The sequence below is a fragment of the Nothoprocta perdicaria genome, unplaced genomic scaffold, assembly GCF_003342845.1.
Source record: "Nothoprocta perdicaria isolate Ctin4 unplaced genomic scaffold, notPer1 scaffold_126, whole genome shotgun sequence".
Lineage (NCBI taxonomy): Eukaryota > Metazoa > Chordata > Aves > Tinamiformes > Tinamidae > Nothoprocta > Nothoprocta perdicaria.
In genome coordinates, this window is record NW_020454383.1 from 1,597,898 (window position 1) to 1,622,511 (window position 24,614).

At 39.4% G+C, this 24,614-nt stretch overlaps 1 protein-coding gene across 1 annotated transcript in view; it reads left to right on the plus strand.

Annotated features, from left to right (window-relative positions):
* VWF (von Willebrand factor) overlaps positions 1-24,614 on the plus strand; it is a 125,018-nt gene that overhangs the window by 13,465 nt on the left and 86,939 nt on the right. Inside the window, exons 7-17 of the mRNA XM_026033247.1 lie at positions 3,294-3,510; positions 4,548-4,670; positions 6,680-6,791; positions 8,485-8,531; positions 12,198-12,334; positions 13,704-13,842; positions 14,435-14,535; positions 17,716-17,911; positions 18,819-19,034; positions 22,405-22,645; positions 23,435-23,529. Of these exons, the coding sequence (XP_025889032.1) occupies positions 3,294-3,510; positions 4,548-4,670; positions 6,680-6,791; positions 8,485-8,531; positions 12,198-12,334; positions 13,704-13,842; positions 14,435-14,535; positions 17,716-17,911; positions 18,819-19,034; positions 22,405-22,645; positions 23,435-23,529 (1,624 nt within the window). The remainder of the gene's footprint in view (positions 1-3,293; positions 3,511-4,547; positions 4,671-6,679; positions 6,792-8,484; positions 8,532-12,197; positions 12,335-13,703; positions 13,843-14,434; positions 14,536-17,715; positions 17,912-18,818; positions 19,035-22,404; positions 22,646-23,434; positions 23,530-24,614) is intronic.

Below are 24,614 nucleotides of genomic sequence, written 5' to 3' on the forward strand. Positions count from 1 at the left end.
TGTGAGTTTGCAAGCATTGGCCTAATTTATTCAATTCAATGTGCAAGAATAAATACAGTGCTGTTAATATAAGTCCAGCCAAATGAGTGCCTGCTGAAGAATTTAGAACTTTTTAATAACTTGACTTGTTTGCTTGCTTCAACTTTAGGAATGTAAATCTCCCCCACGTTGCACCCTCTCTCTGTGAGGCAGTCAGCTGTTAGATGAGGAAAACAATAGCTTTGTTTCAGGATATTCCTCCTCTGCCATGCTTCCCACTCAGTGTAGATACGGAGTTTTCTTTGCCCTTTCTTCCCCCACTGTGGTGGCTATCAGAACAGCTCCCTAAGATCATCCTTAAAGGGATGCTTTCTAATATCTTTGTGAAATGTAGTTAAGGTAAAAAGCCTAGAAAAAATCTTTTCTAGATTGAAAATGGTTTCCCTGATTTTCATAGACTTTGGAGGCAGTGAGTGTAGTGTTCTGGGCAATTTGAGATTCAGTCTCCTGAATTTTCAGGCAAGTCTGCCTGAAAACTTTGAAGGTATGGACTAACATGAGATGAAGTTTTTGATGAGGCTGGGGCAAGGAAATGATGATTTAGTGAGTACAGGAGAACACAAATCCTAATTCTGCCTGGCAACATAGAGGTCAGCCTGAGCTGCTGATGGTGGAACAGGAGGTGTCCCAGCTGTGGTCTGTGGTACACTGTGTGTGGTCTGGCCACATTCTTTTCTAGTGTTTGTCCTTTTATCCATGTTCACTGGGGAAAAAGGTGCAGGGATAGGTCCTGATGCCTACCTCTTTTTACTTTGGAGGTTCTTGCCACTTCTTCTGGAGCAGACAAGTTCTGTAGATTCTGTGTGATACCTCTTTAAATCATAGAAAATGTGAGACAGTTTCACATACTTGTGAAAGGAGAGTCTTCCTGCCTTCTTCCTTTGCTGTTAGGTTATATCTCTTAAAGGCAACTGCTAAGAACCAGATAAATTCAGCTCATGCAGTGGTAGAAGGCAACGCTGCAGAAATTGGAGGAATGTGTAAAATTCCACCTACGGTTTGTGTGGTGGGAGTGGAGAAGAAAGCCGGTCAGTAAGTTACTTAAAGTTGCTAGTGCTAGGGTCCCACCAATTCATTCAAAGAATCACTCAAAATAGAATTCATATTGTAATAAAGGAAGTAATTTCAAGACCTTCACCTGTCTTTCAAATATTCCTCTCTGCTCTGGTAGTTTTACTCCTTACAGACTACGTTATTCTAATCACTGCTTCATCCCGAAGATTTACTTCCTGGTTTTGCAAGGTGTTCTTATTAGATGGCTCTTTCTTTATATGGAACAACTTCTAGGACTGTAAAATGTAGGAAAGAACATACTACTGCAGTGAATAAGACTGTCAGTCTCTGATACTTTCCACATATATGCACTGTTTCTTAGTTGAAGAATAGAGATCTACATTAGTTCAACCTGACCAGTAGTCTATAAGAAAAGAAAGGAGATAAGAATAATTCACAGAATCTTTTAAGCTAGAAGGTACTGTTGGAGGTCTTCTAATCAACTCCCCTGCATGAAACAGCTGGGTATCCCAGCTCAGGTTGCTCCGGTGACATTTGGAAATGCCAAGGATGATGGTCCCATTGCCTCCCTGGGTACCTGTTCCAGTGTTTAAAAAAAAAGAGTGCCCCTTAGGGGGAAACATTGTTTTGCTTATATCAAATTGGAATTTCTTGTGTTTTGGTCCAAGTCTATTGATTCATCACAACACATTGACAAGATTATATCTGAAAAAAAATATTTTAGCTATGATTTCTTGTATAAATCTGAATGGCAGTTAAATCTTTAGCTAGAGAAAATGTACTGTTTATAGATTTCTGACAATCAGTTTCTTGATGAAAATCAACTAGAACTCAGTCTATTGTTACTAAACAATAACAAGGGGCTCTACAGGAAAAAAAATTAAAATGTTTTTCTTTGTTGATTATGATTAAAAATAAAAAGAGCCTTCAGTGATTTATAATCAACATAGTAATAAAAGATTTTTTCCTCTACTTTCTAGCAATACCTTAGATTTAGTAGACTATACAGACTCTACAGGAGTCTGAGTTCCACTGCAACAAAACAGCTGAGGTCTATTACCTCTTAAACAAGACCGTTACCTTAATTAAGAGAATTTATTAACAAGGTCCCTCTAAGGGCATTTGGTAGTATTGCATTTGGTAGTGTCTGGATCAGACCCTGCTCTACTCTTCATCTTCTACATGGCTCTGAGCCATATGTAGCCATGTGTGTATCACCTTGACGCTCTACTTCAATAGCTCCTTGTATTTTTCTGCTTCCTATGTTCACACATTTCTCCCCCAAAGTAAATGAAAACAACTTTTTATTTATTCATTTTTTTCCCCTTAACACAGCAACTCCTATATGCTGTCATCTCAGGCACTTGGTAAGGTGCTCTGAGGAATAACATGCTCTTCTGAACCACTCAACTTGAGCAACTGCTCTCGCTACCCCAAAACTTACATTTCATATACAGCTAGGTATAACAGGCTGCTATCCAGGAGGATTCAAAATGGAGATGTCTGTACTGTTCCCTTCATCTCAGCTGTCTATCCTCACTTTGTGCTAGATGCCACCAAGTTGATTTAATTCACTAGAAGAGCATAAAAAGATCACTCTTTGTCACTGGATTTTTTTTTTCTGCTATTTACTTAAGTTAAATTGACTCGTGCATTGGATAAGCAAGAAAGACCTACAGCAGCATGCAGCAAGAAGTGAGAAAGAGAAGAATGGATGCATATGGAACATATTTCCGTGAGAGCAAACTGCAGGAGCACATTGCAGTGCAGTGAAATGAGTTCATCTGGTTCCTTAGTCTTCACTCAGTGTAATTTAAAAACTTATTCTGATACCTCATTATCAAAAGGTGATTGGCCATTTTCTTCTTAATGAATAAATCTTCTTGGCTGTTCATGTCTCTGGAACTCCAGACACAGGCTCTGGTTCCTGACCTGGTAGTAAGCAGTTCTTTGCATCTCCCTGCATTTGGAGATCCACTGACATGTTTCTCTGTGAAACATTTCTTATATGACGCTCTTTATTGTACATTAATCAGTATATTAACTTACCTCTGTGAATGTGTGGATGTAGTGGGTGAATGGATGTAGATCACTGCTAATTATGAGACCAAGCAGGATGTTATTTTACACTGGCAACAGTCTGCTTGCAAAAGCTGTTTTTTCTTTCTTCTTCATAAGCCTATAGTAATCAACACATTTTTTTCTTTTTCTTTTCTTTTGGTACCTCAATTGTCGTACAGGGCATTATGGAAACATGCCAGCTATTAAGGACATCTTTGATTTTCTCCCGATGCCACCATCGAGTTGATCCAGAGCCATATATTGAGCTCTGTGAAAAAGACATCTGTGCTTGTATTCAGCACATGGACTGTCACTGCTCGGTGTTCCTTGATTATGCAAGAAGCTGTGCTCATGAAGGAGTGATTTTGGATGGGTGGCCTGAAGAGAGCTCTTGCAGTAAGTTGACAGGGTTTTTTCCTAAGCTATCTGTCCTAAATGAGATCATGTCTAACTTGTTTCTCATCTAAATGCTGCAGCCGAGAGCATGTGGTGCATTTTAGGGCGTAGATTCGGTCAAGTAAGTTAAAATCTGAAGTGCCTTTCACTTGTATTTACATGAAGTGCCTTTGCTTACTTTCACTTTTAGGTTCTCATCACACACCACTTCTCTAGTACTTGTTTTCCATATAGAAAGATTAGTTGAACCATGAATGAAGATCCTGAGCTGCTGCAGTTTCCTGCATGGTTTATTAGTGTCAGTGAATACTTACTTAATACACAAAGTTATAAACTAGGATGTTCAGAAACTATTTCACATGTAGTTCAGATGTGTGGTTTTGTTCAAACTGTACCTGTACATGTACTCATGTATCCATGTGAAAGATTTGACTTGGTTTGGTGATGACAATTTTGTCATCCTTTGCTGGCTCAAAAATTTGGAAGTGAGAATTTGTCTTTATTAGTCAAGTTTTGCCTAGGTTACAGATACTTACCACACCTCTGCTAAGATTTTGCAATGTGGAAATGCTTCCATTGACTGGAATGGATTGCCTATATAGAGAGTAAAGGCTGTGTTTGCACCCAACATGTGGGAGTTCAATTACACACATGCTTCCATTGGACAACCCCAGTTAATTACAGAAATACAGAAATGAACAACAAAAAGAGCATCTTTTAATATCCTTCTGATTTCTGTATCGTAGAAGAAGGATTTTTTTTTGGCATGTTTACATGATTTGATTTAATGAGTCGACTCATTAGAAAAGAAATTGGTTTTAAGCTCAAACAGCTCAAACAGCTAACAGATGCTGCTGCTGCAATAAACTGAAAATCAAACATTTCTTAATCTTTTTTTTTTTTTAAAGAAATCATTGACTAGAGAGAAGGTGACCTATTCTGGTGTCTTTCTGGTTCAGTTATTGATAATAAAGGGGATTTGTTTATTTAAGAGTTATTGAGGAACTTGTATTTCTAATTTCTTTTAATTGTTGCAGGGCCAAGATGTCCAGTTGGCATGGAATATAAGGAGTGTGTATCTCCTTGTGCCAAAACCTGCCAGAGCCTGAATATCAATGAAGTGTGTCATGGACAATGTGTTGATGGCTGCAGCTGCCCTGGTAATTTATTGAATTGTTTACAAAGAAACATTTGGCAGTGGCACTACCTATTTTATTAGAAGAAGAAAATCTGTGTCTTCCTTTACATTTTCCTGAAATCAGAAATGTTTCTAATTTCTGGGGCCATGCCCTAGAATAGATCAGTTTTTGTACTGCCTGTATGCACCCTCCCTGAAAGGGCCATTTCTTCAACCCAGCTACAAACTAAAGTTTTTTGTGAAACGTCAGCACCATCTAATATGCTAGGATCACCTTCTTTTTTTTGGTGAGGTATCCAATACCACTAATATAACTTTTTTTTTTTTTTTTCTGCACTGCTTTTGCTTGGAAGCATCCAGTTGTTGCAGGAAGAAAAGGCAGAAGATATACTGACAATATTTCTGAGGGAAAAATCTAAATATATAACTCACATCATACTTTCAGAGATCTTCAGGATTTCAGATGAACAATTTTAATTAGTACTAGTATCCTGGTGTCCTGGAGATTGCCTTAAAGGTGGCAGCACAGCTGGAACTTGTGTTTTTTCACCATCTTTTTCCTCTGTCTATTGTACTTAACACAATGATATGAACTGAGTTTTATTTCTGCCTGCAATTTTCTGCATGCTATTACAGTATTTAATGCACAAGTAACAGGGAAGGACTTTTACCTGAGTTTCTTAAAAAAACCCATAAAGATCAGACAGAATGAATAGGAAAATTTGAGATTTGGTGTGAAGATTATACTTTTCCTTAGCTTCCCTCCAGCAGTAAAAAGAATCTGTTCAATGAACACGTCTTATTTTCTTATATGCACCACACAGTTATTTTAATTGCTGTAAATAGAATTACAATGGCTAGAAAAAATGACAGACATTCTGTTCTCTTGTTCTCTCTCAAGAGCCATGCTTCACTTAAATGCCCTTCCTGGAAGGGTCTTTCTTAACACAAAAATCATTCCAGGCAGTGGTAGAGAAAGAGTAGGAGAAAAGCTTACCCGTGCCTTAGTGTCAGTGGTGACTGCTGCTGCCAAGGAAAAGGGCCAAAATCTCTGCTGGTGGGTGGAAGGAGCCCCGAAATATTTTGATGAACAGCTATTTTTAAAATATGTAATGTCAGGTATCTGTCAATACAGGGATCTGAGAGAAAGAAACCTGCCATTTCTTTCACTACAAACTTACAGTACAATCTCGGACATGATTTATGTCTGCTCTGTGCCTTAGATGGTCTTTGTAAAGCAGAATATTTTATATATAGAATAGGTAATTACAGCTCTGTTGTATGGAAACTTCAGCAGTTGGGTGCAAACTGGGAAGTTAGCTCCTTCACTTCTGGCATTATATACAAATGAAACCAAGTGTTTCATTCTGCAACCATGGTGTTCATTCATCTCAGAACTTGATCTGTGGCTCCTTCCTCATATTTATTTGACAAAATAAACAAGACAGCAGCTAAAAGTATACAATCTATAACAGCTTTCTTCTTTTTCCTAGGCAATATCTGTTAGGCTTTTCTGTTGTCCAGCTTTTCTCCTTTATTTTTCTTCTGTCTTGTTATGACAGACACTAAACCTATCTGGAAATCTTTTACTGCTGGTCATTTCTCTGTTTTACCCTTTGCAGACCACACTTTTTCATACAGCATCCTGAGTGTATTTCTCTAACAGCCAGATTTCCAGACTGGCTGATCAGTCTGGATTGCAGCTCCCAATTTTTGACTTGTGTATGCTCCCACATGCATATTTTGATGCAGGGACTGCCTGAGTGAAAAACTCCCCTTAAAGCACCAGAAATGCCCTCTTCAGCATTCTGGAGGAAGAGATGGCTCTGGAAAGAAAGTAGTTATCAATCCCCAAGAGACCTCTTGGCAAGCTTCCATCTTCCTAATTGCTGTTTGAGAATAGCTAACTATGGATAACAATGCATATGAAGTCTTTCAGAAGTGTATGAAGAACTAGAAAATCTAATTGTTCTTGTGTGCTTATGTCCTTTTGTGTTTGCATGTATATATGCTGTGACCTGATCTATTCAGAGGGGAAGCTCCTTGATGGTGAACACTGCATTGAAAATTCCGAATGTTCCTGCATCCATTCTGGCAAACATTATCCTCCTGGCTTCACCATCTCCCGAGACTGCAACTCATGGTAAATTCAGTGTTTCTCCAGTGAGGTTGCTATACTGCACACCAATTTGGTAACTGTGATTCTCTCCATATATATTTTGTGATTTTCTTTGGCAAAGGCCTCTGGTCTTTGATTGGAAATGCCAGCCCCTTCTGAGAAGTAAGAGCCATTCAGAAAGAGAAAATCAGCTCTGCTTTTTAAAGGATATTTAGTCTGATAGAACAATGTGAGGGTCATACTCTTTCAAATAGTAGAAAACTACCTGTTTCCTGTGGATAAGACAAACTGGCAGGTTCCCATGTCTGGTTCGTGTCGGCAGTGCTGTCTTTGTTTTGACTTCCTATATTTATCTAACCTCCTTTACACCCAGCTCAGATTTTCCTTCCAAGAGGACTTAGCTCACGCATGTCCTTGAAACTGCTTGCAAGCTGATGAATCTTCCCAGCTGCATGGCTCATGATTTTTCATTTCACTTGTGAATGCCAGTCAGAGGAGAAAGGGTAGCTGTCCAAAAAAAGGAAAGGGAATGAGTAATGTATTTCTGAGCTGGTATGTATGTATAAGTGTGAATGTATTTGTGGAAAGAGTTCAACCAAGACTGTACCCATATGTTTCCGGTTACACAGCAGAATAGGGGCTCAATTAAAGCTACCATATGCTGAAGAAAAACAGTCTATGCGTCATTACAGTCAACCAGAAGCTGTTCATTGCCTGCACATGTGTCGTGGAGTATGAACCATGAGATTAGCATTTTATCTTTCTCCCTGGAGCCCTTTGCAGCATTGATCTTGGCCACATTGTTCAACTATAGCACTCTTGGGAGATCAGTGCTGCCGAAATGCTTCCTGCTATTCAGATTTGATACTGTTATGTAGAACTGTGCTCCTTCCACTCTGCACTGTACTATCCCAAATAATTTGACTCCTCACAAATGATGTTTAAAGGTTGGGATGATTGAAAGAATAATAAAAAATTTTTCAAACTTACCTTTGAAACCTTTGAAACTTACTGCATTTATTAGATTTTAGGGTTGACTAGTTTGGTGTCACACAGGCACTTGAAAGACAGCAGTCATACCCAAACTTATTTCAGAGGTGCAGAGGTCAAGAGGCACAAGCTCCAACAAGGGAAATTCCATTTAGACATAAGAAAAAAAAATATTCCCCCTGATACTGATGCAGCACTGGAACAGGTAACCAGAAAGGTACCTCATCTCTGAACATTCCTAGAATGCAAATGGACAAAGTCCAGATTTACCTTTTCTAGCTTTGAAGTTACTCTGCTTTTAGATGAGGAGTTGTATTATGTGGTTTCCAGAGGTTCCTTACAACTTTATTTTTTCAATGATCCTGTCATATTAGTAGGAATACCTTGAGAATATTGTTTAAAACTCCTTCCAAATCACTGGAATGTAGTTGAAAACTGATAAGCACAAAGCTTTGAAAAAAATGAAGTTCTGATGTCTTACAACCAGTCCAGTTCATACTAGCGCACTGCCAAAAACAACTCCTGTTGAATGATGAAAACAATTCATGAGGAGAATAGGTAGAACAATATTATTTGCTTATTCTGATGAGGAGAGATGGGAAGTATGTTGGGGATTGGTCTAATTCCTGTGAAACAGTGGCTCATGTTTCAATTATTTGGGAAAAAAATGCAACATAAAATTTGAATTCATGTTCTCTTCTCTAACTTGCAATGATATGTTTCCTAGCATTTGTCGACGTGGCATCTGGATCTGCAGTAATGGGGAATGCCCAGGTATGTTGGCCCAAATATTTTTAGGGGCAATTTTGTCCTTGTTCTTGTTTGCTGTAGTTGCAGGTAAGCAGGGGTCATATTTTGGAAGTCCTACATTGTGAGATAGGCTGGACTTTTTGCTTCATGTTTTATGTGTAGCAGTGAAAATACCTGTTTGGTGAGATAATTGTAAATTCTTTTCATTACTTGATTTGCCAAGATATATGGGTCTATATACTCAAAAGAGCTACTTACAGGTAGAGAAACACTGCTGGGTTGCTTTGAGCAGGAACCAAGTGACTGTCCGAATCTGCATACTTTTGTTGGTGGCCCTTCTTGAAGCACTGTGAGTAGACTGGATCAATCTTGGTAGCCCTACATTTCACAGATGGTGACAAACTGGAGAGGGGACTCAGGAAGTGTTCACACTGGTGTCTTCCTGGTCTGTCCCTCAAACTGGCATTGCTACTGTCCAAGTTATGTCCACTCCTGTATGGGGGGTGAGACTTTTCCTCTTGTATGTTGGCCAGTAACTTCTTCCTCATTTACTTCTGCTAGGTCTGTGATCAGTCTCAAGTGCCTGTACTATGTTCAGCCACAAAAGACCTGCTTAATCTGAAGTGACATTTGGCTCTTCCTGCATTGTGCAAAGGAGGCTGTAGGAACAAAGCACTGCTCTTCATCTGATTTATCCTCCCTACTTTTGAGACCTGAAAGGGGAAAGATGGGGGTTATGGCAGAACAGGAAAGGGAAGAGCAGGTGAAGGGGAGAGCAGAGGGCTGACTCAGAGGGACTTAGACAGCTTAGAGAGTTGGACAGACAGGAACTTCATGAGGTTCAACAAGTGCAGGGTCTTGCATCTGGCGAGAAATAACCCCAGGCACCAGTACAGATTAGGAGTTGACCTTCTGGAAAGAAGCTCCACAGAGAGGGATTTGGGAGTCCTGGCTGACACCAAGTTACCCATGAGTCAGTAGTGTGCTCTGGGACCAGAATTGGCCAAGAAGGCCAATGGGATCCTGGCCTGCATCAGGAGGAGTGTTGCCAGCAGGTCAAGGGAGGGGATCCTGCCCCTCTACTCAGCTCTCGTGAGGCCGCACCTGGAGTATTGGCTGCAGTTCTGAATTCTCCAGCACAAGAGGGATGTGGAACTTCTAGAGAGCATCCAGCATAGATCAAGAAAGATGATTAAGGGACTGGAACATCTTTCTTAGGAGAAAAGACTGAGTGAGCTGGGCCTGTTTGGCCTGGAGAAGAGAAGACAGAGGAGATCTGATCAATATGTTTACGTACATGAGGGGAGAATGTAAAAACATGGGGCCAAACTCTTCTCAGTCATGGCTAGTGATAGGACAAGGGGTAATGGGTACAAGGTGAAACACTGGAAGTTCTATCTTAATGTGAGGAAGAGCATCTTTCCTGTGAGAGTGACAGAGCCCTGAAACAGGCTGCCCAGGGAAACTGTGGAGTCTCCTTTTCTGGACATCTTCCAAACCTGCCTGGATTCCACCCTGTGCCACGTGCTCTAGGTGCCTCTGCTGGAGCAGGGGGGTAGGGGTACATGATCTTTAGAGGTTCCTTCTAACCTCAACTATTCTGTGATTCTGTGACCCCTGAATGTGCAATCTCCACAAAAATGGGAGAATCACCATTGTTTAAAAATAGAGATCAATATCACTTTCTTTCTATTCATGGTAGGCTTGCCTGATCCCTCAATGATCTGTTCTCTCCTGACTGAAAGAATACTTGCCCCAAAATGGTAGCAGAAAAAACAGTGGGTAGGCAAATGCTCAATATAGATATAAACTTTTTAGGCAGGCTGCTGAACATTCTGTGATATTCAGCAAATATCTCCTGAATTGCATGGAATCTAACAGTCTGATGAACAAAGTCAAGCATGCAGCCCCAGGAGATCCTACACGTCTTTTAGGAGGTGTGCAGTAACATGTTTACAAATAAGCACTAGGTATTTTTCTAGCTTTTGTTTTGATATCGATTAGAAATCTTAGCCTTATTGTCATCTGGCCTATGCTTAATTTAGTTTAAAATAAATAATATGTGGACCAAATCTGTATTTTCAACTCAAGCCATTGTTTTCTTCATGATAATTATGAAAATGAAGATAATGCTGATACTGCATTCAGAAATCAACCAGAGACCAGCTTTGTGCTTGAGAGAATATAGTACTGCTGCCTTTTCTGAGTAGGAAAGTACTGCAGGATGAACAGAAGTCCAAGCCCAAGTAGCTTATTTTTGTGCCTGCAGTTGACATATCCAAGTTATTTTGCAACTAGTCTTGAGTAAGAATGTTTTTTGAAGAACTTATACATACATATGAGGTATGTATACCTACTAATATATTCAAACTGTAGTGAGACAGTTGTGTGGCAGAGCAGCAAAGCCTCCTGAAGGAACAGTACCCAAGTTTGCTTTCTTAGCTATCCCCTTTTCTCTTTATTTGAAACAATGCTACGGTATATTTTTATTGTTCATTTAGTATTTTTACAATGTATATTTCTAAAGTCATCTATTATAGTAAGTTATGTCAAAAGGGGGTTTCATGTGCATTGTGTGAATAAATTGCCTAGACATATGTTAGGTGATAACTAGGATGCCCAGTAAGAGCTTGCTAACGCTTTTGTAAGCCAGTGCTGTATCAGACAACTACCAAAAATTGGCTATCAAGAGACTATCAAGCCAATATCACAATAAACGTAATTATAAAGACTCTGGGTTTCAGGAAATCCCATGAGAAAAATTACAAGAAATGGAGTAGATAGATCCATAGGAAGAGATTTTGAATTATGACATATGAATTATGACATATTTAAATCTTTGTTTTTTAAAATCTAGTAACCTTAGTGTTAGTATCATTACTGATGAAGATATCAGTATTCAAGGCGGCCCTGAATAAAAGGAACAACACTTTTAGGGGAACTTTGGTTAAGGAGATCACTGTGAAGAAGAGTTTCGGACACTATTGCCTTGCTAAAACCATCCTGTAAAGCTCTAAAAACACCAATAGAGAGATAAAGACATGGTCACAGTCTGCCAAGACAGAAATGTTTAACATACTCAGAATAAGGCACCTCTGTAAAAGAAAAAGAAATCAGCAGTGGGAATCCAGAAAATGTTGTTGCAAATTTTGTTTTTCAACAAAATTTGTTTGTCTTCTCCATGAATATAGATGTGTTACACTGGATTAAGGGAAAGATATTTTAAAGTGTATTAAGACACGATGCTGGAAGCTTCCACCTAGAGATAAAGAAGCAATATGGGCAACTTTCCTACAGAAAAGGTGGAGAGTACTGCTTAAAACTAATTAGTGTATTCAGGATCCACTTAAATAAAAATTCAAACACTTTAAGCCAAAATATGATTGGATTAATGTTAATACGGAGAAATAAGCTATCTTCCTGCAAAGTACTTACTAAAATGTACCCGTTTGTAAGATTATATGGGCTTTTTCAGCTCTTGACTATGATTTATATACTGTATTCTCCATCTTTTATGGGTACTATTTGGAATGACTTTAAGAAATGTATAATCAAATAAGTACCTTGTCTGTGCTCTCCAGCCTCAAGGGGACATGGGCCTTGTGAACCCATCCCCTCTGTGATTTAGTAAGCACAGTGTTTTGCTCACAGTTGGCACTGGAGTGATTAACTTCTCGGTGTGTTTTTCAGGAGAATGCTCTGTCACCGGCCAATCCCATTTCAAAAGCTTTGACAACAAGTATTTCACCTTCAGTGGGATTTGTCAGTACCTATTTGCCAAAGACTGTGTGGAAAATTCGTTTTCTGTTATTATTGAGACTGTCCAGGTATCAGCACCAATGGTGTGTGTGTGTGTGTGTGTGTGTGTGTGTGTGTGTGCGCGCGCACGCACTTGAGAGAATGGCTGTGGGAGTATGGCGTGGATTGTGTACTCCAGCAAAAGGAGTTTTCCTGAGAAATAATTAGTTTAAATAACAGATACAGTGTCTCTTCTTGACTAGAAAAGGTTTAGCTTTTTCTTGCTGCCCTTCATAGGAAGCTTCCTGGAGATTTGACTTTGTGAAGAAATTTAGACAATGAGGCACCGCTGTCTCTCTGCCAACTGAACAAATACACAGAGAAGAGGGTGTGTTCCATCCAAGCACCCTCCAGAAGGTGGCTCAGGAATTACTGTGGAAAAGAAATTTTCTCAGAATCTTAGTGCATTGTCATAGTAGTCCCTCAGGTTATTTTCCATAAAGTCACATTGAATAGCGAACTTCTGCTGCTCACTAGTAGTTGCAGCTTTCTCCACTCCCCTCTAGGAAAGACAGCTGAAGGTCAGTAGTGGCCCAAGGAAAGGAGGAAAGGGTGCTAGACCAGCAGGGTAGGAATGGGAATCCTGTAGGAGATGTCACAGGAAGGTTAGCTCAGTCCTTTACACACCAACTGGACGTGTCTGGCAATAGGTGAATTAAACTAGAGACGAAAGAGGGTACCCAATCAACAAGGAGACAAAGAGAAGAGTAGGGCTTGGGAAGGGCAGTAAAGAGTGAATTAGAAAATTTTGGCAATGTGGGAAATATTCTTGCCTTACAGATAGAGAGGAAGGTACAGGGGAGAAGCAAAAGAGAAATGACAAGCTACAGAGAAGTGCAGTATAATAATTGTAAGCACAACTTATGCATGTAGCCTGCAAGTCCTGATAATGCAGCTTTGAGGTCAGTTGTGTTGAGGAACTGGCATAACAGGTTTTCATTGAAACTTCTCTTTCGAAACCAGAGAGGAAACCTGGAGTGTGTAATCACTGTTCCTCATCTATATAACCCACAGCCTGGAAAATAAACAGGAACAACAGACTCAGAGAGTGCAAAATGCCTTGCTGTTTCCTGATCTGATGAGATTCTCAGGGTGGCTTGCACTCCCAGTACAGCACTCAGAAGAAGCTGATGATGGATCGCCTGGTGGATGGCCATCTGTCCTGCTCACATCCATATAGCGTAATACCTGCAGAATGCTTTCCAAGGCTTTGAGATGAAAACTTGCAGATAGTATCCTGGTGTGTGAGTGACAAGACTGAATGTGGTATTTTTAGGGTGCAGAAACTAGATCCATAAAAGCATCAATACACCTTCTGGATTAGATGCCTAAATACCTTTTGTGGGCCTGGGTGTAAGGTGAAATCTGATGTTCAAGGCAAATGTTGGCTTCTTGTAGTGTGCAGATGATCCTGATGCGGTATGCACTCGCTCAGCTTCTGTCCGAATCCAGGATATGGAGAACAGCCTCATTAAAATGAAACATGGAGGAGGAATTTCCCTGAATGGACAGGACATACAGATCCCTTTGTTGCAAGGTCTGTTTGCATGAGCTACCTCTGGTCAGCCACTGAAGGGGTCTTCTTTTCCTTTGGGTTTGCTGGTATGCTTTAACCCAGCTTAATCAAAAAGTGTTTTCAATAGCAAATTTTCATTTGCAGCTTTTATATTTCTGTGCTCTAAAAGTCTTTATTCCCACTTCTCTGTACAGCTCACATCTTAGTTCAGCCTCACTGAAGCTGAATTGAGAATTAAGCTGGCCTGAATATGAGACATTTTCTCTTGCCTTCTGCACTTCTCTCCCCAAAACAGAATGTAGAAATCACTCCAGTTATCTTGCAAAATTTCACAGTTAATTCCTGAGTTTATGTAGAGCACAGATTTATGCCGTTCTCTGTCTCCTGACTGCCTTAAACAGAGCCTCTTCACATTCATGAACATTTAAACTGCTGAGCAGGCACAAAGCTTGGAAAGTATGACATGTGCTTAGTTGATACTCCTGTCTTTGATATACCTGTGTACCCCCTTGCTCTGTAACCACAGCTCTGTTGCCTGTTCAGAGTAGCACAATATTCCTAGAGGATGAAACACTGGATTCAGTCTTGACTGAAACTGTATGGTTGTCTTCAGGTGCCCTTCGTATCCAGCGTACTGTGATGACTTTTGTTCGCCTCACCTATGGGGAAGATTTGCAGATTGACTGGGATGGTCATGGTAAATTATCAGTGAAGGTACTCATTTTTTCTGTCTTTTTTTTATTTCTTTTTGTTTTTTTCCCCCTTCTCTTATCCCACTCAAGCATGTACAAAGATTTTCTTGTTGAAGTAAGAATTACTTTGTGTTGCATGTTAGAAATTCCATTCTCTTTTGCTACCCCCAGAGCAATAAACAGGTCCTTCTGTATTCCAGAACACAAACATTTTCATCCCACAGTAGCTTGGTAGCTTTTTTTTCCCCCTCTCTTTTTGTGCAATTGCAGGCATTATTAACCATGAATAGTTTTGTGTTTTGCACAACATAAAATACTCTCCAAACTGGATTTTTGCTTCCACTTGCCTTGACTAGCCTTGTATATAGCAAAGTATTTGCATGAGTTAAAATAAACTAAGATGTGACTTTACGAACACAGTTATTCGTAATTTGACAGAAAGAAGTAACTCCTACAAGTCATGTTGCCTGCTACTTCTACTATGATGAATGTTTAAAGTCAGTCTTCACTAACAATTAAGGTTACACAGTGCTGCAGGAAGCAGTAGAGTGTAGGAACATTTAGAGTGTAGGAACATCAAGCTAAGTTTAAATAAAATGAGCAGTAAGAGAAGTAGTCTTGCTGCAAGAACACAAAGCTTTACATGAACAGCTTTCTCTGTGCTGAAAGGTACTGTGTAAGTTGCAGTGCAGAAAAGCAAATGTGAGCAAATAGGAAGGGATTAACTACTGTGGAATATTCCCCTCACTGCTGATAAGCTAACACATACACCTCACCCTATTTCAGTGGCTTCTGGAATCACTGGAATGTTTAAATCACTATTCACCATGCCAAAAGATATGCTGTAGTTTGAGTAAGACCAACGTCATGGCAGTCCTCTGGGCCGAGTTATGTAGAAGGTTAGATTACATAAGAGTGCTTTCCAAATGTCTTTGAATCTGCAAAGAGGGTAAACAGCAGGTCTATTTTAATGGCCGAGCTGTGATCATCATCTCTAGCTAAGTCATATATATTCTATTTCTTCATACAAGAAGATATTTTCTTGAGCATGTGAGGCCTCACAGGTTGCAAATGTTGTCTCTGAGGGCGTATTCACTGACTCAGTGGTGTGAGTTCACCTGCAGTGTTGCATCTCAGAGTGATGATATGCAGGCTTAAATAATACGGAGCAGCGTGCTACCACATGTTTTAGGGACACTGCAGACGTCATTGCTCACGGCATATTTGCATGGAATGGTGTGTGCTTAGCAATCATGCAGTCTTGTTTTCTTTGAGGCTAATTTGTAATAAGGACTCTACTGCTGGACTTTGTGTAGGGCTCTTCTTTTCACTGAGAGCATTTCTTCAAGGAAGCCAGTTTCTCTGGAGATGCTGCTTATAAAGATCAGTGAGTGCCGCCATTTCATAACCATGACATGGATTTTTCACTCTTGCCTGCCCAAGAATCTGATTTAAATATAACATCTAGAACAGTGTATGGAAAGCTAGCTACATGAAATCTTGTGAAAATGCAACGGAGAAGAAAGGTCAGGAATTGCTTTGGAAAGCATCAGTGTTGTTTGTTGTTTTGATCTAGCCTCTGTCTTTCTGTTCTGCAAGTTGTTTTGGGGCTCAGAATAATTCAGTTCAGTCAAGTGTCAGAATTTTTGACTTTCCTCTGTTTCCAAAGCATCCTTCTGCATGATCAGAGATCTGTGGAGCCTGACAAATTCTTTTTCTGATGTTTAAAAAAATAAAACCCACAAACCTCACAAGATTTCTGCTTCAGTTATGTTACACCGAAAATCAGTGGAAGTTCTTCAGCATTTACCCAGTTCTGCTCTGATTTTCTTCCCTAGCTGGGTATCTGAAGCATTTTTCTTATCGCTTTAGAGAGTTAATTTATTTTTGGATTTGCAGACTGACCTATTGCCAAATATTTCTTACAATTGGAGGAAGTGATACATTTCCCCTGTATTGGCTAGTGCTTCTGGTAAAAATTCTTTCTGTGTCCCCTAAGAAGACACTCCTTTCTGTAACTGCTTGATGTCTGTGTTTTGAGATTCTACTCAAGTGCTGGTCTTTCCAAAAACTGTTGGAATCCAGGTTTGCATGAGTCATTCTCTTTCTGCAGAGCACATGAAAAAGTCAAATCCTTGATCGCTGCAGTAATGAGGAATATATATTCCTTGAAAATTCCTGACCTTTTTTGTCACTCTGTTTAATCTGTGACTGTTATGTTCTCATGGAAGGAAGCGCTTTCTTTTCCTAGCTTTTTTGATTCTGTTTCACAGGTTATCCCTGCCAATCCGACTAACAATCTCATAAATGCATACAGAAAGCTATTGTAGTATTAAACCACTGAATCATTTCTTCAGGGGAGCTGGTAACCCTTATGATGGACTAGGCCTGGACTTTTAAAAGAAGCTAACAATTCCTTGTGGAATTAAAAACCATTTGCACTGTCTTATTGGATATATTATTTAGGAGCTATTTTCCCCTGTTTACCTCATAATTTAGGACCCATTTTGGATGTGTCTGGAGCTACAAAAAGAATAATGCCAGGTGTAAAGTATATCTGTTATGTGTGTTGTTTGTAACAGTTATTTTAATGTGTCATAAGGTTTTGTATGCAGGAGAAAGATCTAATGTGAAGTAATATAGCTTTAGGGGAAATACTCTTGTCCTTATTTTAATAACATGAATTTTAAGGGAAACAACTTCTCCATCATTGTCTCTGCTTTGAGATGATACAATCTATCTAAATATTCTTCATCTATGCATATTTTTTTGAAACATGATATGGCTTCAGATGGCCTATCTTTCCTCAGATTACCATTGTAATGGGAAAGAAAATAATTTCATTATATTCTGTAATACCCCCTCTCCGCAACTGATGTTATACTCATTTACATGAGGGAAAACTACTGTGCTTTTCAAAGTAAAAAAGTAAACTGTATTTTCCCAGGCACCATCAGTTAACCATTTAGACTTATCAGTGTAGCGTGCAAAAATAGCCTCATTACTACTACTAGTGGCATTTTATTAGCTGTTTAAAAATGTAGTAGAAGACTTTCTCTATAGTATTGTTTACTTATGGATTTAAGAATTCCTTTGATTTTAAATTGTACTTGGTTCATTCTGTAGAATACCTTGCAGAATGTCTTGCCGTACAGTGATGACCTATTCTGGAGGATGATGGGACTAACATTGTGTTCTTTAGCTGTCTTCAGTGTATACCGAAAGGATGTGTGGACTATGTGGAAATTACAACGGTAACCAAGGGGATGATTTTCTTACACCTTCTGGCATGGTTGAAACTCTTGTGGAAGATTTTGGAAATTCCTGGAAGCTCAACGCAGGTTGCCAAGACTTATTAAAACAAGACAGCTCTCCCTGCAATCTCAATCCTCGTTTAGGTACTGAACTCCATCCAAAGTTGACATATGCTGATGCGTAAGGAATGTGTAATCTTTGATTTCAAATAATTAAAAAAAATTAAAAAGCAAGAGCAGCCAATGTTTCTCATGTTACTAGTTGGGCAACTTTAATCCCTGTAAAAAAATGAAACATTGATTGAAGAAGGCTTTAAAAAAGAACGTTTTGTGTAAATTAAAAACAAAAAGTTACTAATCTAGAGATGTGCTGACCTTCGTTTTGAGCCACAACCAGAACTAAATTGCATAGCCATGGCATAAACATTTGATGCTCAAACTAATCATAGAATTGAAAGCAATAATTCCCCTTTTTCCTCTGGGTGCACAAAACATCTATCCTTTTCACCCTTTTATCCTTATAGCTCTTTAGTTTTTTTGACCCTTTATGAACCTTTTCTAACTGCATTCCAAAATGCAGTCTTCCTCTTCTCTGTACTGCTTGACTGTCTGGTTGAACATGGAGAGCAATTTTCTTGATGCCAGGTGCTCCATTACCCTCTGGTTTCCAGAAAGAGGAAGAACCCACAAGACTATGTGCCTGTAGACCAGATCAGGTACTGCTGATCTGTGAGTTTGGTAGCCTAAATGGCTTAATTTTGCAAATGTAAAGAGCAGTAGAAAGCAGGAGCCCTGTGAAAGGAAGTAGGGTGCTAGGAATGGTAGTAACACAATAGGAAATTGTTGCTGTTCCTCGATTTGTTTTACTAGTTAAACATTATTCTTTCAGTGGAGGATAACCGGCAAGCAATGATGCTATTCCTGCTTTCTCCCATTTTATTAATCTGGCTATTTTTTACTCAAAAGTGAAAGAAAGCACTGTTCTCTGTTCCAGTTTGCCTTAAAAGCCAGTGATTGCTTGAACACATGCATCCTGTTTCTGTCTTTTTAGCAAAGTATGCTGAGGACTCTTGCTCTATTCTGACATCTTCTACATTTGAACCCTGTCACCGTGAAGTCAGTCCCACTCCCTATGTGAAGAATTGCCGCTTTGATGTTTGCTCTTGTGCTGATGGCAAGGATTGTCTGTGCTCTGCTATTGCGACTTATGCAACAGCATGTGCCCAAAAGGGTGTCCTGATCCAGTGGAGAGAACCTGGCTTCTGCTGTAAGTGAATTGCTCCTAAAACCTGTAGGTTTAGTAAAGAACTTCTTCCCTACTGTAGGTTCTAGTGTGATTTTGAACCCAGCTCTGAAAATGAAATATTACAATAGAAAGAATAGAATGTTTTTGCATAGATCAGTCCTGTGTAAGATTAATAGGCAAACTGCTAAGAAGAAACAAACACCTTTTATTTATTTATTTTCTTTCCCTACTGGGTCAATGTGGTAGGAAAAAAAATCCATTGCAATGGTATATTGATGGAATATGGATAACCTTTTCCCCATAAATATTTGTGAAATTGATTTTTTTTCCCCCTCATTTTCCTGAGCAACTTTGCTGTTAATGAAAAAAGACTTTCAAGAATTTGGGGGAAAATCATGTGTACTTGATTGCTGTCCAGATCTATTGCATTAGTTCTTCCTAACCTGTAGCTGGGAAAGCCATTTATCAACTAAGTCACTGTAGAAACTAGAAGAAAAGAGAAGTCGCTGGTGATCCATCTGATAGGTTCTGAATCAGTAGCTATTGCCTCGCAGTATTTACTGTGAATGACAACAAAACCAGTTTATGTTAAACTACTGTATGATATTTTACCTAATTTATGTAAATGTTCATAGAGTAGAACAGTAATGTAATAAAAATCCTTTTAAAAATGTGCAGGTCTGGAGGCTGATAAAAAAACAAGCAATAATGCACCATTGTTCTTTCTGTAATTGAACAAGTCAATTTTCACAATTAATCTTTAATAGTGCAGGTCTGCTTCCTCTTCTCTGTGCATTATGCCCTCATAAAGTGAGGATTTTTCTGATTACAGATCCATCAATCCCCAGTAAATAATCCCGATACCCAAACATCTCCCATCACATGAAGGAGAACAATTACTCCTTTAATGGGTCGGAGATGTGAATGTGCGGGTTGCATAATTCATGCTGATGGCCCAGTGCACTGAATATGAGCTTGGTTCTGGTGTCAGTCAGCTGAGATTCACTTTCTTGGGAAATGACTGAACAGAACTGGTCTGCTTGATTTGGAGTGATCCAATGGCAAAGAGATAACTTTTCAAACAGTATTCCTGATTCTAAAATGCTACATGACAAACTATCAAACACACTCACCCTGTAAGTCTTCAAAATGTTTTTAGTTTTATTTTGATCATGTAAGAGCTGGGTGCTATCCTTGCAGCCCACTGTGGATAAGCAATGGAGCCAATGCCTTTAGGGTGCACGGAAAGAGAAGGTAGTCCATAATGTATGCGCCTCTCAAGTCTCTAATGGTCTCTCAAGTGCTCTAATCCTCACCATACATGTATGTGTCTATATGTTATATACACATACACATACATCATATATATGTGTATGTTTGTACAAATATATAAACATATGCATACATATACTGGTGTTTAATCATATATGTGTGTTTGGAGGCAAGGTCAAATAAGCCACTGCTTGTCTAGACTTTTTTTCTTCAGATTTCAGGAATACATTGGTCAGCCCCCTTAAGGTGGTGATGAGCAGGCTGGTGGTTTGCTTCTCTTTATATGCCTTCTGTGCAGTGATTTGAATGGAGAAGAGCAGGGGAAGATCCAGATGTGTCAGAGTAGAGAGTAGGGAATTAAAGGCAGGATCTGAGCAGCTTTTGGGGATGACTACATTATACAGTAGGGAAATGCTCACCACGCTGATCCCTGCTGATGGAGTAGCTCTGTTAAATCTAGTTGTGATGGGGTGCATCGTAGGGAAATGCTCACCACGCTGATACCTGCTGATGGAGTAGCTCTGTTAAATCTAGTTGTGATGGGGTGCATCGTAACCCAGCACCTCTGACCTAGTTGTAATATTTTCACACTGAGCTACGTGAGCAACTGGTTAGAGTTTAAGTCCCTTTCACTGTGGGTTAAAAACCTACCAAAAAGAAACTGGATAAACTATCTGATAAATATCAGTCTGCCCATATTTTCCCACTCCTATCATCCCTAGGACAGGTTGGGCACAGCATCTCACAATTTTGGTTTTCGGTTTTGTACAGAAACTGGATGCACCTCGCCTTTTCCTCTCATTTTCCTGGCAATAATGAGAAAGGATGTTTTAGTAACAGTATGTTACAAAACATTCAGACAAGAGTCCCCTCCCAGGTCAGTTCTCCTGTATTTTTTATTGTTAAAAACAAACATCTATAGGAGATGACACTGCAGTGTAATGGAACTTGGAATGCAAATATGACTTTGGATAGCTGAACTAGAAAAATTCCTTAAAAACTTAGGAAATGCATGGATAGGTAAAAAGCATTTGAAAGCTTTAGCTAAAACTTCCATCTGTTGTAAACTTGTCCCATGAGACAGGTGTGAACCAGGGAGTGTTATTATGAACTGCAAGTAAGGCAGAGCCCTTGCAGAGAACTGCAGGCCTAAGAATATTGGACTCATTTCTTTGATCCTTCCTGAATCTTGAAATAATAGTAAATTGACATGAGTGCATAAAGCCTGCCTTTATGCAACTCCTTGTTTCCAGTGCTATATTTGCTATACAGCAAATAAGAATTTTAGCTGAGGCTTCCTCCTGCTTGCACATGCCTTTAGTAATAAAAGCTTTTAAAATGGTGATTTGTTGGATTCTCTCTTTTGGATCATCTAAATAGGATCTTAAACTCCCATGTATGGGACTTCAGGTTCCTAAATACAAGATGAGGAGACCTTTGCCTATTTGAACCTATTGGATCTATGCCTCTGCTCATTAAATGACAATAATTATCCACTGCAGAAGAAATTTATGAAGATAAGCATTAGGAATGCCGAACTTGTTTTGTTAGTGTCTATGTTACTTCAACACCTTCAGTAGCTGTGTAAAACTTCAGAGCTACAAGCTTGCAATAGTTTTTCTGCCCATGCTGTTACAGTTTCAAGGGAGTCATGAGTTTTGCTGCAAGAAGAGAAGATAGGGATAGGGATAATTGGATCATTCAGCAGGGATGGCAAGAGGAAGAAGTTTTGCTGCAACTCCTTGATCTTGATTTTAGCACAATACAAATGTGCCAGCTTTCATGTGCAATGGCTTCCCTCACTCTGTTGAATGTCTGAGCTTCTCTCCTTGCCACTCTGGCTGTTTACTTTGGAAGGTTGCTGCAAACCTTTGGTTAACAGAACCCCGCTCTTGGTTTGGTTAACAGAGCCCTGCTAAAAGGATATGATGATGATAACTTGTTTCCTCATCTTCTGAGATGTGTTGACATAGCTGCCACCTAGTGCCGATGTTGATGTGTGCAGAGCATCTTCTCATTCTCCATCTCTCTAACTCAAAAAAAAAAAAAAAAAAAAAAAAGAAGCATGAGTCAAATTGAATCAAATTCTAGTTTCATTGTTGTATTTATTATTCTGCAGCAATGACTTGTCCTGAAGGCCAGATTTACCAGCAATGTGGAACACCATGCAACCAGACCTGCAGGTCTCTCTCCTACCCAGATGAAGACTGTGATGATTTGTGCATGGAGGGCTGCTACTGCCCTCCTGGGTATTATCTTGACGAGCAGGAAGAATGTGTACCAAAGTCCCACTGCTCCTGTTATTATGATGGTGAGATCTTCCAGCCTGAGGACATCTTTTCAGATCATTATACCATGTGGTAAGTACGATGTTCATGACTCATGACTCATGTTCATGAAATTTTGGGGAAGCCTAACTGATTAACAGTTCCAGTTCCTTGATACATTCGCTTCCAGTGAAACTAGTTAAAAATTGAACAAATGTTTGTTTCCATCAAATCCGACTCTGAGTTTTGCTGTTACATCTCTAGCCATATCATTTCAAATGCAATCACAGTCAGAAAACAGAGTATGAAGCTCAGTTCCAGGAACAGCTCCTGCCACTTCAAAATGGAGTTTAATTACTGACAATGGGTACTTTGTAGGCTTTTAAAATTTGACTTTAATGTACTCTAATACATTTTTAAATGTTAAAACCTAATTACCTCTATCAAAGATACAAATATTAAAAAGCGTTTATAATTGTTAAATAGAGTAGCATACTTTGAGGACAGGAATGCAATTGCTGGGTGGCTCCGTACCAGTTCTGGGAACAACGTGTTATTTTCTGTCCTGGTATAGAGTCATGTTGCTGGCACTGGAGTGATCCGTTGATGTCTATCCACACTGGATCTGACTGTATCTTGCTGAGCTTTATGCTTTTGCAGATGGGATGCAGTGGAACAGTGCTAGAATATGCTGGTCCATCACTGGGATTGTCTTAGAGAAGGTTTGTCTTTGAGTTTGACAGTCACTGTGGATGGAAAGCAACAGGTCAGCCCACGTGAGAGCTGCAATTTTGATTTTGATTCATCTCTCTCTGCAAATAGAAGTACAAATAAATGCTAAATGACACTTTATTAATTAGAAGTTCTATTTCTTTTCCTTAGCTATTGTGAAAATGGCTTCATGCACTGCAGCACAAACAAAGTTCCTGGTGTTCTCATGCCAGATGTTTTCAATGATGAGAGGCCATCTACCAGAAGTTAGTATGCTTAAAGATTTGTATTTGTTCTTTCTCTTTTTTTTATAACCTCTTTATTTTCTTGGTAGTCTAGAGTAGGGATGAGGTATCAGAAGTTGCAGAGCAGGTAATGCTATGTATCTCTTTATAACCTCTTTTTGTTAAAGATTGCCCAGGGAGGTTGTGGAGTCTCCTTCTCTGGAGGTCTTCAAAACCCGCCTGGATGCCACCCTGTGCCATGTGCTCTAGGTGTGCCTGCTTGAGCGGGAAGGTTGGACTAGATGATCTCTAGAGGTCCCTTCCAACCTTGAATATTTTGTGATTCTGTGATTAGAAACACAATGTTTGCTTGAAAGGATGTGGGGCTTGTTATATTCCCCTCCTCTGGTTTAAAATGAGACATTGCAGTCTCTGTATTGTTTCAGAGGTTAATGGGTCTCATTGTTATTTGAGGTTCATATGGTATCAATAATTTATCATCTTAATACCTTCTGCCTCTGACCAATAGGTTGCAGGTACTTCTTTTCTCTGGATGGAGTTTAAGGGATTGGGATAGTGGAGGCAGTTGAACCTGGGTCCCTCACAGACAAGTCTAGTAGGGATTCTCTGAGATGGCTGAATGTACTTACCCTGCTGACAGAAATAACTCCAGACACAATGACTTCCATGGCAGGTTATTAAATATATATCTATTTAGGGCATTTGGAGATTTTTTTTTCCAAAAGATTGTGAATCAATGGGTGGGCTACAGTTAGCCTTTACATTTTCTGATAAGCTTCTGATCTTCTATCAGAAATGGTTATCTAAGAGACTGAAAAAATTATGACCATTTAGGCTAAGGTTGTTATTATTAGCAGCCCCCACTATAATTATGCCTACTGGTGGAAGTTGGTCTGAATACAATAATATATGAATCTGTTGCTTCTGAGAACATCTGTGTTGTGCTGAAATTGCTTATGTACATTACCCACAGGCTGGAATGTGTTTTATGCTAAGGATTTAGACTAACCTTTTGAACGCTTTTTTTGTAGCTTAAATGTGACCTGGAACAGAAGTGCTTATTTGCTAAAAGAGTACTTACCTTAGTAGAGCTTACTTTGTTTCTG